This window comes from Triticum aestivum, chromosome 5A (genome assembly GCF_018294505.1).
Source record: "Triticum aestivum cultivar Chinese Spring chromosome 5A, IWGSC CS RefSeq v2.1, whole genome shotgun sequence".
NCBI lineage: Eukaryota > Viridiplantae > Streptophyta > Magnoliopsida > Poales > Poaceae > Triticum > Triticum aestivum.
Window position 1 is genome coordinate 497,152,978 of NC_057806.1, and position 14,715 is coordinate 497,167,692.

General features: G+C 48.9%; 1 protein-coding gene across 1 annotated transcript; it reads right to left on the minus strand.

The window, feature by feature from the left end:
* Nucleotides 1-5,818: 5,818 nt before the first annotated feature.
* On the minus strand, nt 5,819-7,126 carry LOC123107374 (uncharacterized). The gene is made up of 3 exons (XM_044529358.1): nt 6,772-7,126; nt 6,338-6,685; nt 5,819-6,235 (listed from the first exon to the last, which is right to left on the minus strand). Exons 1-3 carry the CDS (start codon nt 6,775-6,777, stop codon nt 6,182-6,184), a joined length of 408 nt encoding a protein of 135 aa, XP_044385293.1. The 5' UTR covers nt 6,778-7,126; the 3' UTR covers nt 5,819-6,181.
* Nucleotides 7,127-14,715: the final 7,589 nt, after the last annotated feature.

Consider the following 14,715-nt stretch of genomic DNA (forward strand, 5'->3'; position numbering starts at 1 on the left):
CTCGCTCATCTTGGTCAAGTACACGCTCATTGTCGCTAGGGCCACCTCATTTGCTTTGGTTGCAGCATTGGTGGCCTCGATGTCGAGCTGCCTCTGCCTGGTCATGACATTGGCGGCCTCGATGTCGAGCTGCCTTTGCCGAGACGCCTCCTCCATGTCGATCTTCCTCTTCTTGGCCGCCTCCTCCATCTCAAACTTCTTTCTTTGAAGCTCTAGGTATTGCTTCATTGCTCGTCCTTACTTTGTTGCTTTTTCTCGTCCCTCACATCCTTTTGAGACATCATGCCGTGCAAAGTCTCACGCAAGTCCATGGATGACGCATCACGTATGTCATCAATCTTGGAGTTGGTTTTGCCCCTCGGCCTCCTCACCATCTCCACCTCCAGACAACGCGGTCGTCTTCTTGCCTCTCTTCCTTTGAAGCTCACGGTATTGATCTTTGAACTTGGGGCGATTGTTGATGAGCGTCCAACAATGCGTAAGAGTGAATAGCTTGTCATTGTGTCGGGCCTTGAATGCTTCCAAAGATTGAAATGCCTACACCACACGATCAACAACAATTGAACATGCAAAACATATAGAATGCCGAAGTCTCATGGCCGTAACAATGAAAGAACTAGGATGAGGAGAGCGTACCATGTCCCCAATGCCGAGAACACTCACGATCGTGCTTCAACGCTCTCAAGTGCGGCACAATACTTGTTGCATTATTGTTGGATCAACAACCACCTCTTTTGAATCGAGCTGATGCCACGGTCGCTCGTAAATTGGCAGGGCGCAAACAACTTTTTTTCATGGAATGTTTTGTGAACTAAACAAGTCCCTTTTGTCGCCCGTAGACGGTGGCCGTGCTTGCTTTCTTTGCATCTCGACGGACGGACGGCCGCCGCCGCTGGACCCTGACGTGACGTTGAGGTCGATGACGGCCGAGGGGCGCGGGGTGGACGGCGCGATCATGCCAATGTCTGGCGACCTCGAAAAACGGGTCTGACCATCGTGCCTTGGCGGAGGAAAACTGGGCGACAAAGGCGTGGTCCGCGACGTCGGCGAGGGGCAGTGCGGAGGCCTGCCGACCGCCGAGCCTGTGCTCGCCGGGCCGACGGCCGCTGTAGAGAAACCCGTCGGACGGCAAATCCCAAGCATGAGGAGGGCGTGCCGCTTTGTTGACGATGTCCTCCTTCTCGTCGACCTTGGCCTTGCGTCGCGCGGCCTGCAACGCATCGCACTCGGCGACGAACTTGGCCGCGGCGTTCTTGCCCTTGACGACCGTCCTTCGGTTCCTCCTCTTTGCCGATTACGCGTCCATCTTTGCGAGCTCTGCCGACGAGCATTCCGACCGCGGTTTCCGCGGACCCCTGACCGCCTTCTTCTTCACCTTTCCGGGCGGGTCGATGGCCTGGCCGCCGGAATTCGGCGGGGCATTGGCATGGACGGGAAGGGTGGTGGGCGGGACGTGGGAGGGTTTGGGGGGAAATGGCGTGAAATGGGGCGCCAGGGTGGTGCTTTGTGCCACCGAAGGGCGGGCCAGGGGAGGACAAGCGCGCGTCCTGCCCATCCACGCGCTGTCCGTTTCAACCCAAAAACGGCCCAAACTTGGACCGGGAATGAGTCAAAAGCGGACATAAAATGGACAAATGTCCGTCTGCACCCGCGCGCTGGGCCGTCTGATTTGTCCGTTTTGCCCCAAACAAACCCACGCAGATAGGATGGTGTCGCGCGCTGGTGTTGGCCTTAGATTCCCCATCGTCCAAAGTTTGGCCAGGATAGTTTCGTTTCATCTGGGTACCAGAGATTACTAGATAAAAAAGGTTTCCTGATGATAAAAGAAAGGTCATGCCGAAGAAGGGTGAAGTGGTGAACAGAGCACCGATAGTTCAGAGCAGTAGATGAAGGCGGCTAATTTTCGTGTTTTGACCCTTTTTTAAAAGTTAATTGAGATCTAACCTTACTTTATAAGAATTTCAAGATCTGTCCTTTTTACTATCGTTAAGGTCCATGACGATAGGCTAAGACAGGCTACCGCCAGTCAATGACGGTAGCAATTGGTCAGCGTTAAAACAATGTCTGCCAAGTAGAGAGGCCTACCGCATAGCTGACGGCGGTAGCCTTAGCTACCCTCCCGCCAGACTTGGTGGCGGTAGCCTCCATGCCATCGTTTAATCAACCTCGTTGTGGTTGATACAACATGCATGCTGCTCTTTGTTTATTGGCATGCATTCGTGGTATCTTCAATACACATGCATGTGCATACTACATAGTTGAATATGCTATATAGCATAGTGCGGATGAGAAATGGGACCCACGGTCTTGTGAATTGCAGCACACGCCAATGATTCTCCATAAACATGCACGGTACAATCACAATTGCTAAGAGCAGACCCATTTCGTTGGCGCGTGTCTGTTTGGGTCACCGCGGACAGAAAAACAGGCATAATGCACCGACCCAAACCAACGCATGTCAGCCTTTTCGTCCGCTTGCCGACTCATTTCCGGCCCAAATTTGAGTCTCATTTACGTTAGTGCGGACAGTAAACAGATTCTCTTCCTGGCCCGCCAGTTGGTGGCACAGTGACCACCATTTCCCTCCACTTTCGCAAATCCCTCCCGCCCGCTCGTGCTCCTGGCCATGGACGATGACGCGCCAACCCTTGATGCCGCCACCTCCCTCGCCTCGTCCGACCTCATCACCTTAGTCGCCTCTGCGAAAGGCAAGCCCTGCGCACCCCGCAAGACCGCGTCCGCCCAAGAAGAAAAAGTTGACGCCCGAGGAGCGGGCCGTGCAGTCAGCGAAGAGGAAGGACCGAGGCACGCGCATGACGCAAGGGATGAAGTGGTGGTCGTCGCCGCCCTCTTCGCCACAGCACAGCAGGAGAAAACCAATGCCCGAGTCGCCGCGGCAACGAGGGAGGCCCTGATCTACCTTGGGTTGAACTCTGGCCATCACGGGCTCGTCAGCGCCCCGTGGCCGCGGCCAACACGGGCTCATCAGTGTTTCCTCAAATGGTGCTGCCAGAGTCGCCGCGTGCGTCTGCCACACAGCCGATTCCTGGCTTCCACGTTTATCCGCAAGTCTCCTGCTTATTTTTGTTTGAAAATATATTTTTCACTAAGAAATAAATAAGTAAACATAAATAAATATTTTTCACTTAGAAACAAATTTCTGGTGATTTCTATTATCAATAATAAGTTATATATTATAGTTTTTCCAAACGAATATACGACACACTTGTTTATTTCCAGCAAAATTATCAAAGACCTGTATAAACCACGTAGAAGTTGTTAAGAATTATTCATGCGTATATGCCTTCAGTTCTCACACGTGCTACGCTAGAGAAGATATCATGCAATGTAAGCAGATGCATATGTGCTAATATGCCAAGGTGAGATATACTTCTGCTATGTACGCCACGGTCCAGTGGGCGCTGCAAATCACTAGTGTGCTTAAAGAGTGGCAGAGAGGTTATGACCCAAATCGATGCAGCCACACTTGCATGCATGCACGACCAGACTGTACCTAACAAACGTCGTTTTAGTGTTGATCAATTGCTACCATCATTGACTGTGGCGATAGCCTGTCTTAGCCTACCGCCGGATACGGTGATGGTAGAAAAAATGTCAGATCCTGATTTTTTTATAAAGTAAGATCAGATCTCGACTAACTTTTTAAAAAATGTCAAAACATGAAATTTTGCCGTTGGAGGCAGCATTCAAGCCGGGCGGGGGCAGCGTCCTCGGAATGCCTATCTGATAAGACATGCATGAAACCCGGAGGGCAACAACAACATTCCCCGTGAAAACTGAAGCTCCGTTTGATTCAAAATTTGGGCACTCTTCAAGAAGGGAAGTTCCACTGCTCGTTTCTCCGGGCCGCATGTTCTCCGGCCCTAAGATGAGGCCAATTCCACCGCGCGACTTCAAACGGACGTCCGTTTTGTCCTGTTTTTGTCCCTTTGAATAGGGATTTAGGGTCGTGTCCGGGCCTATCCTGGGATGCGGTGGCCGTGCGTCCACCGTGTGGACGCATCCCGGCCGCATCTTGTCCGCGTATTATTTCTTTGCAAGTCTTTAACTTTATTTCATCATTCATTTTTGGTACATGGAAAATGCATCATCACATTTTGACTAGTAAAGCAAGGCCAAAGAAAACAATAAGCACAAGAATACATTTTAGAAGATACCCAATTTTCATAACTGCTCCCTTGAGTTGGGTTAGGGCCTTCTCGATGCACTCGTTGTTGATCTGTGGAGGAGGGTCGATCTGGCATCCTCATTTCTTCTTCAAGCCAGAAGGCTCGATCTGGCATCCTCCTTTCTTCTTCAAGCCGGAAGTCGATGTTGCTTCCTCCTCACACCTAGTCTCGTGTCTAGCCTCTAATCTAGCATCAAGTGCACTTATCTCATTTATAGCCTCTATGCTAGCTAAAAGTGCACGAACATGTACTAAATTTCGCTCTATCAATATATCGATGTACTCTTCTTCCCAATACCAAAACTTGCATTCGTTCTACACAACAAAATTTGAAATTAGCACAACTAGTTAAATCTAGAGCACAAACCGAAGCTAAAAAAAGTGCATACCCCATCGTTTAAGCACTTGATGAACACCCATCTGGGATGTTTCGGCGTTGTAGACACGCGGCGCACGACCATCCTTGGGTAGTGGTCGCACTTAATGAGTGGCAACGGTGCGCCGGCGAGCTTTTGGGCAAGCATCGAGCCCGGCCGACCGCCATTCGTGTATCTGCCGGCGGACCGCCGACGGTGCAGATCCGAGCGGCTAGAGGAGGAGCCACTGCCTGCATGTGGCCTTGCGGCCCTGCCAGGGCCTTCCGGCGAGGTGCCCGGCCAGTCCATGGCGCGGCCCGGCCTCCCACAGCCGGCCGAGCTCAAGACCGACCGGATCCGCCCCAAAACCGGTCGACGGGTGCGCAAACCAGGTGGCCGTGGTTGGGTAGCTCGGCGGCGCAGAGGGGAAGGGGTTGGGCGAGCTCGCGTCCGAACTGCACGGCTGTAATGGCAGCGGCGGCGGCGGCGGCAGCGACGGGAAGAGTGGGGAAGAGTGAAGGGGGTGCGGCCGGAGGGAGGGAGGGGACGGATAGAAAAAGGCCCGTCTTGTGCCACTGACGGGCGGGCCAGGGGAGGACACGCGCAGACGACCCGCGTGTCCCCGTGGTGTCCGTTTCACCCTAAAAGCGGCGCAAACTTGGGCCGCGGATGGGTCGAAAGCGGACACAAAGCGGACACAAAGCGGACAAATGTCCGTTTGCTCCCGCGCGCTGGGCCGCCTTTTTTGTCTCTTTTACTTCAAACGAACGGGGCCGGACAGGATAGGGTTGCACGGAGGAGTTGGCCTGATAGAGGTGTTGTTTGCACCTAGCTAGCCAGACTGGAGCAGTAGGTCCAAGTCGCAGCTGCACCCACGTAGCAATTTTCTCTACCATGCCAGTTCTCTTCTTGACCTATCTATGCCAAGAAAAGACACAAGGTAGAGTAGATAGTTACTCTCTCTGCGGCAGACACACGCACCGCTGCGACAGTGTATGGCATGGCATGGCATGGCCGATCGAGTTGAGTTGAAACAAAAATGGTAGGCACGCGCGAAGAAGCCAGTTCACAACGACAATTATCCAACTGCAGGAATCAATGCGGGTACCAGATTCACGGGCCCACGCCTACTGCTCCTCATGCTCATGCAGCAGCCGGACGAGCGTGCGGGCTCCCGGCTTGGGTGCCATCTTTCTGAATCTCGGATGACAAACTCGTTTGCACATCAAAATTGGTCCGAAGTGATTTCTTTTCAGGTTGACAGATACTCGTATAGTAACATAAAAATAGTATACCAACGTGCTTGCTAGGCGCAATACAAGATGTTGCACTCAATATGTTATCTTACCCACATTACACAAAAATAAGGTACTAGAAATTTGAAATTTTACTAAAATGCCTAGATATCTTTACCAGCATTACACAAGAGAGTAGAAACTCGAAATGTTACTAGCAGTCAGCTGGTTTTACTGCTAACCATTTTGACACAAGCCAAGGCATACGCACAAAACACTCGGAGAGAGAACTTGACAGAAGTATAGCAGTATATCCAAGAATAAGGGCAAGTAAACACTGGAGATGAACACGAACGCAGGACACAGCATCCCATCGGCGCGACCGGCACATGTCTCGGGGTTCAGGAGGCGACGCATGAGTTGAGCCCCAGGCATCCCATCCACATGCTCCATTTCTGCATCCAAACAAAGAGCGGTCAGCTCCAACAATCACGACAAAAATTAAAGAAACCAATTCCGGCAGTAACTGGACAGCCTTTTCCGGGGGCCGTACGTACCTTCCTTGGCCGCCGGTGGGAGGCGGGCTCCGGCGATGGCGCCTTGTACAGGTCCTCGTCGACATGCCACACCTGGTACCTGCTGCCGCCGCTCTTGGCCGCGGCAGCGTCCGACGACGCCCTAGCGCGCTCCCGGGACACGTCGCCATCCGGCCGCCGCCGCCGACTCGCATGCGTCTTCTTGGGCGTGGGATTGCGTGGAGGAGGCGAGTACCTGAACCACACGTCGCTGCAGGCCTCCGGCTCCGGCGTGGCGTACCACGCGGCCGCCGCTGTCGCCTCCGGCTCATGGTGGTGGTAGTTGTAGTTCCACTCCCCGAACGCCGGCACGCGACGCCTCCTCGCCTTCTGCAAGAGTAAAAGATAAGAAACCACAAGTGTGGTTCATGGTGATCACTGCCATGGCTAGTAGTGATGGCACGGCCGGCACTTACCTCCATCTGGTTCAGCACGGCACAGACAGGGGAGACAGAATGAGCTAGAGAAGAAGAAGCGAAGCTGGGGCCGGTGAGTGAGTGAGTGGGGCTACGTAGCTAAGCAGAAGGGAATGGAAGCTCCTCCCATGGCTGGATGCGCGTGAATTTATAGCGAGAACCGGAGGAGCGACGCAGTAATAGCCACGCCCGAAGCTTGTCAGAACGGCCCGGTGCGCGCTCCGGTGTGTAGCGTTGAAGCGAAGAACCGGCACGGGACCGGCGATGTTTGACAAAGAGCGCGCAGGAGAGAGGGGGGACGGCCGGTATGGAAGGCCGACCCTTGTCAGTACGCTCCCTCACTGTGGCCTGCAGCGAGGCGAGCTAGCCAGCCGGGGCGCGGCCGGTGTGGCGTGTCCGGTCGTGGCCCCCCGTTTGACGCGCGAGCGTTTACTGCATCGGGCACCGTTTTCTTTTCTGGCTGCGCGTCGCGCCGGGCTCGCCCGTGGCCTGCAGCCGTCCTGTCGCGCCCGTGTGTTATTTCCGCACCATCATCACGGGCTGATTAGAAGATCTGACTGAGCATCGCGAAGCTGGCAATGTCCTGCTACCGACACGTTGACAAGATGGCTTCTACCGCAAGTTTCCACTATACTCCCTCGGCTCTTTTTTACTTCGCGTATTAAATTTATATCAAGTCAAACTTTACAAAGTTTAATCAAATATATATTAAAAAAATTACATTTCATAATGAATCTAAAAATATTTATTAAAAAATTGAACACGGTACAGACGCAAGCGCTCATACATACGCGCATACACCCACTCATATTAACGCACATACGTACACCCTACCTCTATGAGCACCCCCGAGCACCGGACAATGTCATAGCTCAGTGGTGGCCGCGTCGATCGACTGGGGGTCTCCCAGCCGTTAATTGACCTCAACGACCAATGGTGGTGCGGAGGCAACCATTTTGGCCGGCGGATGGACACGGGAATGACTAGAATCGGTCGTGACATTCCAAGCTTCAGCAGGGGCGAGAACCGGCCGAAATTGGCATGGGGTGGAGACGTTAAGCGGCGGGGAAGTTTCACCACGACAGTTGAGTTCCCGCCAAGGTGTTTTTGTTTTTTAGGCAGCTAGAGGTGAAGCATATTTTCAACACTTATAGCAAATTTGAGGCGTAATGTATTTTTTTGTTCCCCAAAGTGCCCCAAATACAGTTTTTCGAGCACGAGCGCTATTTTACATCATCTATCAGAGCTGCTCTTACTGCAACCATGCTCTTTCTTTTTCACAAAAAAAAAGCTCTTTCTGACTAACAAGGAAATACTACTCTTTCCGATTAACAGAGACACACACCAAGTCGTTTGACGTGTGACTAGTCAGAGGAGACGTGGGCACATGTCCACTCAGGCTGCTGCTTGTTGCACACGGTTTGGTACAAGGTTTTCTCCAGGATACCATCGACGGCTTGTCATCCTTGGTGGGGGGGGGGGGGGGGGGGGGGCTTGACTTTTTGCATTGGTTCCAAACTCAACATGAATGGCACATCCACTATCATTCTTATCACCGCCTGATCATTGGGAAAATCATAACTAGATCATCATAGACAACATCCGGCTCAACTTAGATGGACTATTCGACGCAATCAGGTCGAAGTCTAGGCAGTGGACATTGCTCCCGAAGGGAATCACACCTCTCGTTTAGGAGCATCGCATCGTGCCTAAGGTGTAACCTTTTGTGGTATTGTGTGCTTCCGGTGTGGCTTCTGTTGGCTTCTACTAACTATTATCTATCAACGTCGAAATGCAAGGCTTTTGCATTTTCTCAAAGAAACAAAGACATGAAAGATTCTCAACTCTATGACGTCTAGAACATACAAAGAATATTTCCATGAACAAGAAAAGAAAGAATCTTTCTCTCCATGCCATTCCGCGTGTGAATAAATACATTAAACTAAAAACCATAGAAAATAAACAGCTAACAAAAAACACACACCATATGAAGAACTATAAGACTGAATGACTTCTGATGCACGTGCAACACGCGCCCATGAGAAATGTCAAAGTCATCCATTAACAATAATGGAATTCCATGCAAACACCCACCCTCTTAAATATAACTATAATGCTCATGGCTATAGGCTAACTACGAGGACATACTTTTATTTCGTTATGAGAAGAAACACCGATGTCCACTTTTGTGTTAGAGATGGAACTGAGAAAGAACCATCGACTTTATCCCCGAAGGAACCATATTCCACAAATAACATTAGAGGGACAATAAAATGAAAATCCAACCAATGCAGTCATATTTGCTTTGGAGGATATGCTTTTCAAGCACTTGAACCCGCTTGGATCAAGGCGAGCAGTGAACTTGTTTCCTTTATACCTTAACTTCTATTACATGAAAATGGATTATTCCATGAATTTCTCAAAGCAATGCACATGAAATGCAAAATATAAGATTGACCAAGATGAAATGATATCACTAAGGGATAACTAAAATACTTAATAAATTGATATTAGGGCTATGGATGGTCCAATGATAAATAAACACATATCTCCTCGGGTGGCTTGATATCTTCGAATATAGATGGAAAGAAAGCATTGAGTAGCAACGACCCAAAACTTAATATATGGAAGTAATTGGCATTCATTGGAAGCAGTACCAAGCGTTAAAGGTTAGTAAACAACAAGAGTAAGAATCAAACATAAAGGATGTAATTGTACAAGTAGTAGCATCAAGGTGACGGGCACTCATCTTGACCTTGAGACTGTACATCCCAACTTTGAGGAATTCTGGTAGTTCTTCACTATAGACTTCTGTAGGGTGATTTTCACTTGAAGCACTCGAAGAGCATTAGAGCACTTGTAAGTTGTGATATTCATATGATGAAATGATTGAAAATGAATATCTTTCTTATCCTTGAGACCAAGGCAGTCAGAATCACAATCCTGCAACTTTACGATGCCACCTAACTCCATTGATTCTAGGATTTGGGTACTATAATTACCGAGTCTACAATTATGGTATTTAATATTATAAAAAATTTCCATCCTACAGTTAAAGCCTCGGTTCTTTTCAGAATCATGATTCTGAATATCTTGCTTGAGACCCATTTGATGTGTCATAATTCTTCCAAGAACCTTAATACCAATATGCTTGGTGAGTTGCAGTCGGACATCATGTGCAATGGAGTTGAAACTGTGTCAAACTTGCCATTGAGAGCTCTAAGATACATTGAATTTATTGGGTATCTCTTCACTTCCAAGTCTGAGTACTTGAATATCAAGAGAGACACAACATGCACAACATGATACCACATGGAGTAACGATGTGCAACAAGTATAAAGCATCATATGCGGGTGAATTTAAGATGGCATCTCACACAAGAATATAGTTTAGAAGACATAGAAGAGATCACACATGATTTGCAATAAACACATTAGTTTGTAACTCTCAGATATAACCTCCTAGCTAAACTAAGAAATCCATGGATGTTATACTCCTCTATCTGCATTTGGTACCAAAGAAACCAAACAGTAAGGATAGACAACCACCCAACCCGCGAACTAAGAACCAAGAGGAGAGATCTCTTGATCATCTTCTTTTTTCTGAGATGGAGGTGGCAGTAGCTTGTGGGACATCATCCACATGGAAAGTTGAGCTAGAACTCGAACATGTGTCTTTATGTTTCATCTTAAATCCACACTTGATTTGTTCATGGACTCTTTTTAGCTTATGTTGAAGCTACAAACTTCTGTCAAGTGACTCCTTCACTTGAACTTCAGACCTAATAAATAGACTCATAACCTCTTTGGTACACTAGTAGAAAAAGGGCATATTGTCCCGTTTCGTAAGGGCCTTTTGTGCCCTGCCCCTTTAGTCCCGGTTCAATCCAGAACCGGGACAGATGGGCCTCCACGTGGCCTGTGCGCGGAGCCCAGGCAGGAGGGCCTTTGGTCCCGGTTGGTGGCACCAACCGGGACCAATAGGCATCCACGCGTCAGCATTTTTGTGGCTGGGGTTTTTATTTTTATTTTTTTGAAGGGGGGGGGGGTTGGGGGTTTTGGGGGGTTAATTTAGGTGTTCCATATATTGTGTTAGCTAGCTATAATTAATAGAGAGAAGTGTCATCTCTTATGTCCGTGCTTGGTCGACGCTACGTACTATACATATGTATAGAGAGGACTAGGCACGCTAGCTAGCTAGTAAGCAAACGAAGGAAACAGAAGATCATTATGAACATATATGCATACAGAGAGAAGTGATATCGACCGCCTCTCCTTCTCCGAGAGATTGGTCGAACAACAAGTTCTCGTATATCTATCCGACACTACCGGCTACATATATACAATAATTATCTCTTACAAATATAATCATACAGACGCATGGTCCACATAGTATTCTTCGTCTTCAGCGATCACGTGGTCAAGAAAGAATGCCGCCAATTCCTCTTGAATTGCTCGCATGCGAGCTGGTGCTAGGAGTTCATCCCGCTTCCGAAACATCTAATTTGAAGAAGGGGGTCAATATATATACATATATATATATATATATATATATATATATATATATATATGAATGAATGAAACTTAACACAAATGATGGTAATAAAATAAAATTGTGAATGTTGTTATTTACGCACTTCATATTGTTCGTTAGAGTAGCCCCGCTCACAGGTCGTGTGGCGGATGGACTCGCAAACATAGTATCCACAGAAATCATTCCCTTGTTCCTGCCACAACCACTTTACAAGAAATAGAGGTCAATCAAACTGATAAGCAAGAATGCCAAATGGTATTGATGAAACTAGTGCTTGAATCAATAAGAGATGCGCGAAACATGCTACTATAGTACTTACTTTCGGGTGTCTAAATTGCAGCTTCTTCGGGAGTCCCGGAGCTTTTTTGGTGAATTTTTCCAAACCCTGCCAGACAAAGAAAATAATTACTTGATATATCAGGAAATGAACAAAGTTACTGATATGGTGGATAATGATCGATTTAACTTACTTCTCGAGCATTTGAGTCATGTCCGCATAGTCCTGGGGATCTTTTCGTCTTGAGTCTAAGACGGTTACTAGTCCCTGCTCAAGCTTAATCTCTAGGAAAATATAGTGGAAACTACACACGCATGCATAACTCATCAATTACATTGCTATAACCTTGACTAATATATAAGGGAAATCGAATATGCACAAGACAGTAACACTCACTTGAAGTTGTAAGGAAAGAGTATTATATCTTTGTTTTCATTTATTACCAACGATCCTAGCAAGTTGGCCTCGGTATCTGCGGCATGAAATTTAACCTGAGTTGCATCTATGAGATTTGTGTTAATGAACCCAATATCACCATTTGTGTTTTCTTCAATTCAGCAATCTTCAATCTGCATAATATAGTGAGGATAATTATAAATACATGCAATGAAAGAGCTGAGCTATATAGAGAGACTTTATGACAGAAGTAGTACTACTTACAGACAGTAGCAGGTGACCGTTGCTTTATCGAGGGCCAATTGATTGAAAAACTGAAAGAACTCCTCAAATGGAACATGCAACAGTTCAATTCCAATGAGGTCATGCTCCTTTTTAACTCTCACATACAAAGTACTCCTCCCCCAGACTCTCTGTAGATTTTCAAGTACCAATCATGCAATCTTCGCATCATCGTTGATAGAGACCTTTCATCTTTGACGAGAGGCTTCACGTACTCGTATCTTTGTATCTGCACCTCCATGAAATCATAATGTACATCGTCGGGCAGATAATCTCCAAGATTGCTATAACCGGGCACCATCCTCAGATCATTAGCGTCGATGTCGCTAGGCACCTTGAGCGGGGGGCACGATTGCTTCACTTGTTTGCCGAGCTGGGCAATTTGTTTCCCAGCTCGTCGTTCTTTCAGCCTTTGATCACTGACAATACTTCCCGACCGCTCCGCTTCGACAAATTCCTTTTCAATAATGCGCTCATAGTTGCCTTTTGGCAGAGTCTTGGGTGGTTTTGTCAAGGCAGCCAGAGTGCGCTTCGCTTTCACCGGATCTACCTTCTCCTCCGGAGGTGGATGTTTCTTTGCTTTCATCCCTTCAAAGAAGTTCCTCACTTCTTCTCACGCGATCTCGGCGTTCTCCTCCGGGGTCCTCTCGTATGGTAACTTCTCTGGAGTCTTCAGAGAAGGACCGAATCTGCATGTCCTCCCGCCTCTGGCTGTACTGCTAGACGCTGGCAGAGTAGACGGAGCGGTTGTCTTGTTTACTTTCTTACGAGGCGGAGGAGAAGGACTACGATGCGTCGGAGCAGCCGGAGCGGCGGCAGGTCTCTTCCGCCCTTGCTGACGAGGCGGAGAAGGAGGAGGCTGGCTGCTCGGACGCGCCGGCGCAGGCGGAGAAGGAGGCGGAGTGCCGCCACGCGTCGGAGAAGGAGCCGACCGAGTGCCCTGATCATCACTCGCCGGAGGAGGAGGCGGAGTGCCCTGACTCGCCGAAGGAGGAGGAGGAGGCAGAGGCATCCAGTTCGGAAGGTTGATGAGCTCCTTCCGCCATAGGCATGGAGTCTTCAGAGCATAACCCAGCCGAGTCTCCCCTTCACCGGTAGGGTGGTCAAGCTGGAGGTCCTCAAATCTCTCCGTTATTTCATCCACCATCACCCTAGCATATCCTTCTGGAATCGGCCGGCAGTGAAAAGTTGCGCCGGGTTCAGTAGGAAAAATAGAGCCAATAGCCGCCTTGACCTTCATATTAATTCATTGTGTCATAAGGTGGCAAATTTGAGACTCCGTGATAGCATCCACGGGATAGCTGGCAGGAGCCGTCAAGACATGCTAAGGCTGAAGCAGCTCGGTGGAAGCCACGCTGCTTCTCCGCTGAGATGGCGGGGTAGCTTCGGGGGAAGCTTCGGTAGTTCGTTTGCTGATATTTGCTTCTCGTTCCTCTATCGCTTATACCCTAGCGTGCAGCGCCTGCAGTTGGGTTTGCTCCACTTTCATCCTCCTCTCGTGGCATTTGTAACCGCCTGCGTTCAGAAACCCAGCCTTCCACGGAATGGAGCCTGGCGTGCCTTGTGTCCGTCCAGGGTGCTCAGGATTCCCGAGGGCCATTGTGAGCTCGTCGTTCTCTCTGTCTGGAACGAACGTCCCTTGCTGCGCTGCTTCGATATAGTGCTTAAGCCTATTGACTGGTATTTCCATTTGCTCGTCCGTCCAAATGCACTTCCCTGATACAGGGTCTAAGTTTCCGCCAGCCCCGAAGAACCAAGTCCGGCAACGGTCTGGCCAGTTAATTGTCTCTGGTTTGATCCCTTTATCAACCAGATCATTCTCAGTCTTGGGCCCACTTAGGTCGGGCTACGAGGTAGCCACCTGACCCCGTGCGATGGTGATGCTTCTTCTTCGCAGCATTTTGCTTGTTTGTCGCCGACATCTTCTTACTCTTTTCCGATGTCTTGTGGGCCACAAATGCGGGCCAGTGATCTTTGATCTTCTCATATCTGCCCTTGAATTCTGGTGTCTCTTTATTTTCGACAAACTTATTCAGCTCTTTCTTCCACCTCCTGAATAGTTCTGCCATCCTCTTAAGAGCAAAAGACTTGATTACTTGCTCTTTAACTGGCTTCTCCGGATCATCCTCTGGCGGTAGGGTGAAATTTGACTTCAGCTCAGTCCAAAGATCATTTTTTCTGCATATCATTGACATAAGACACCTCAGGGTCTTCTGTAGCCGGCTTTAACCATTGCTGGATGCTGATCGGGATCTTGTCCCTAACCAGAACCCCGCACTGAGCAACAAATGCGCTCTTTGTCCAGAGGGGTTCAATCGGTTGGCCGTTGGGAGAGATTGCTATGATCTCAAACTTTTCATCCGAGCTCAAATTTTTCTTCGGGCCTCGTCTCTTTACCGAAGTTGTGCTCGATCCGGAGGGCTAGAAAAAAGAACAAAGACTTAATTAATATGTG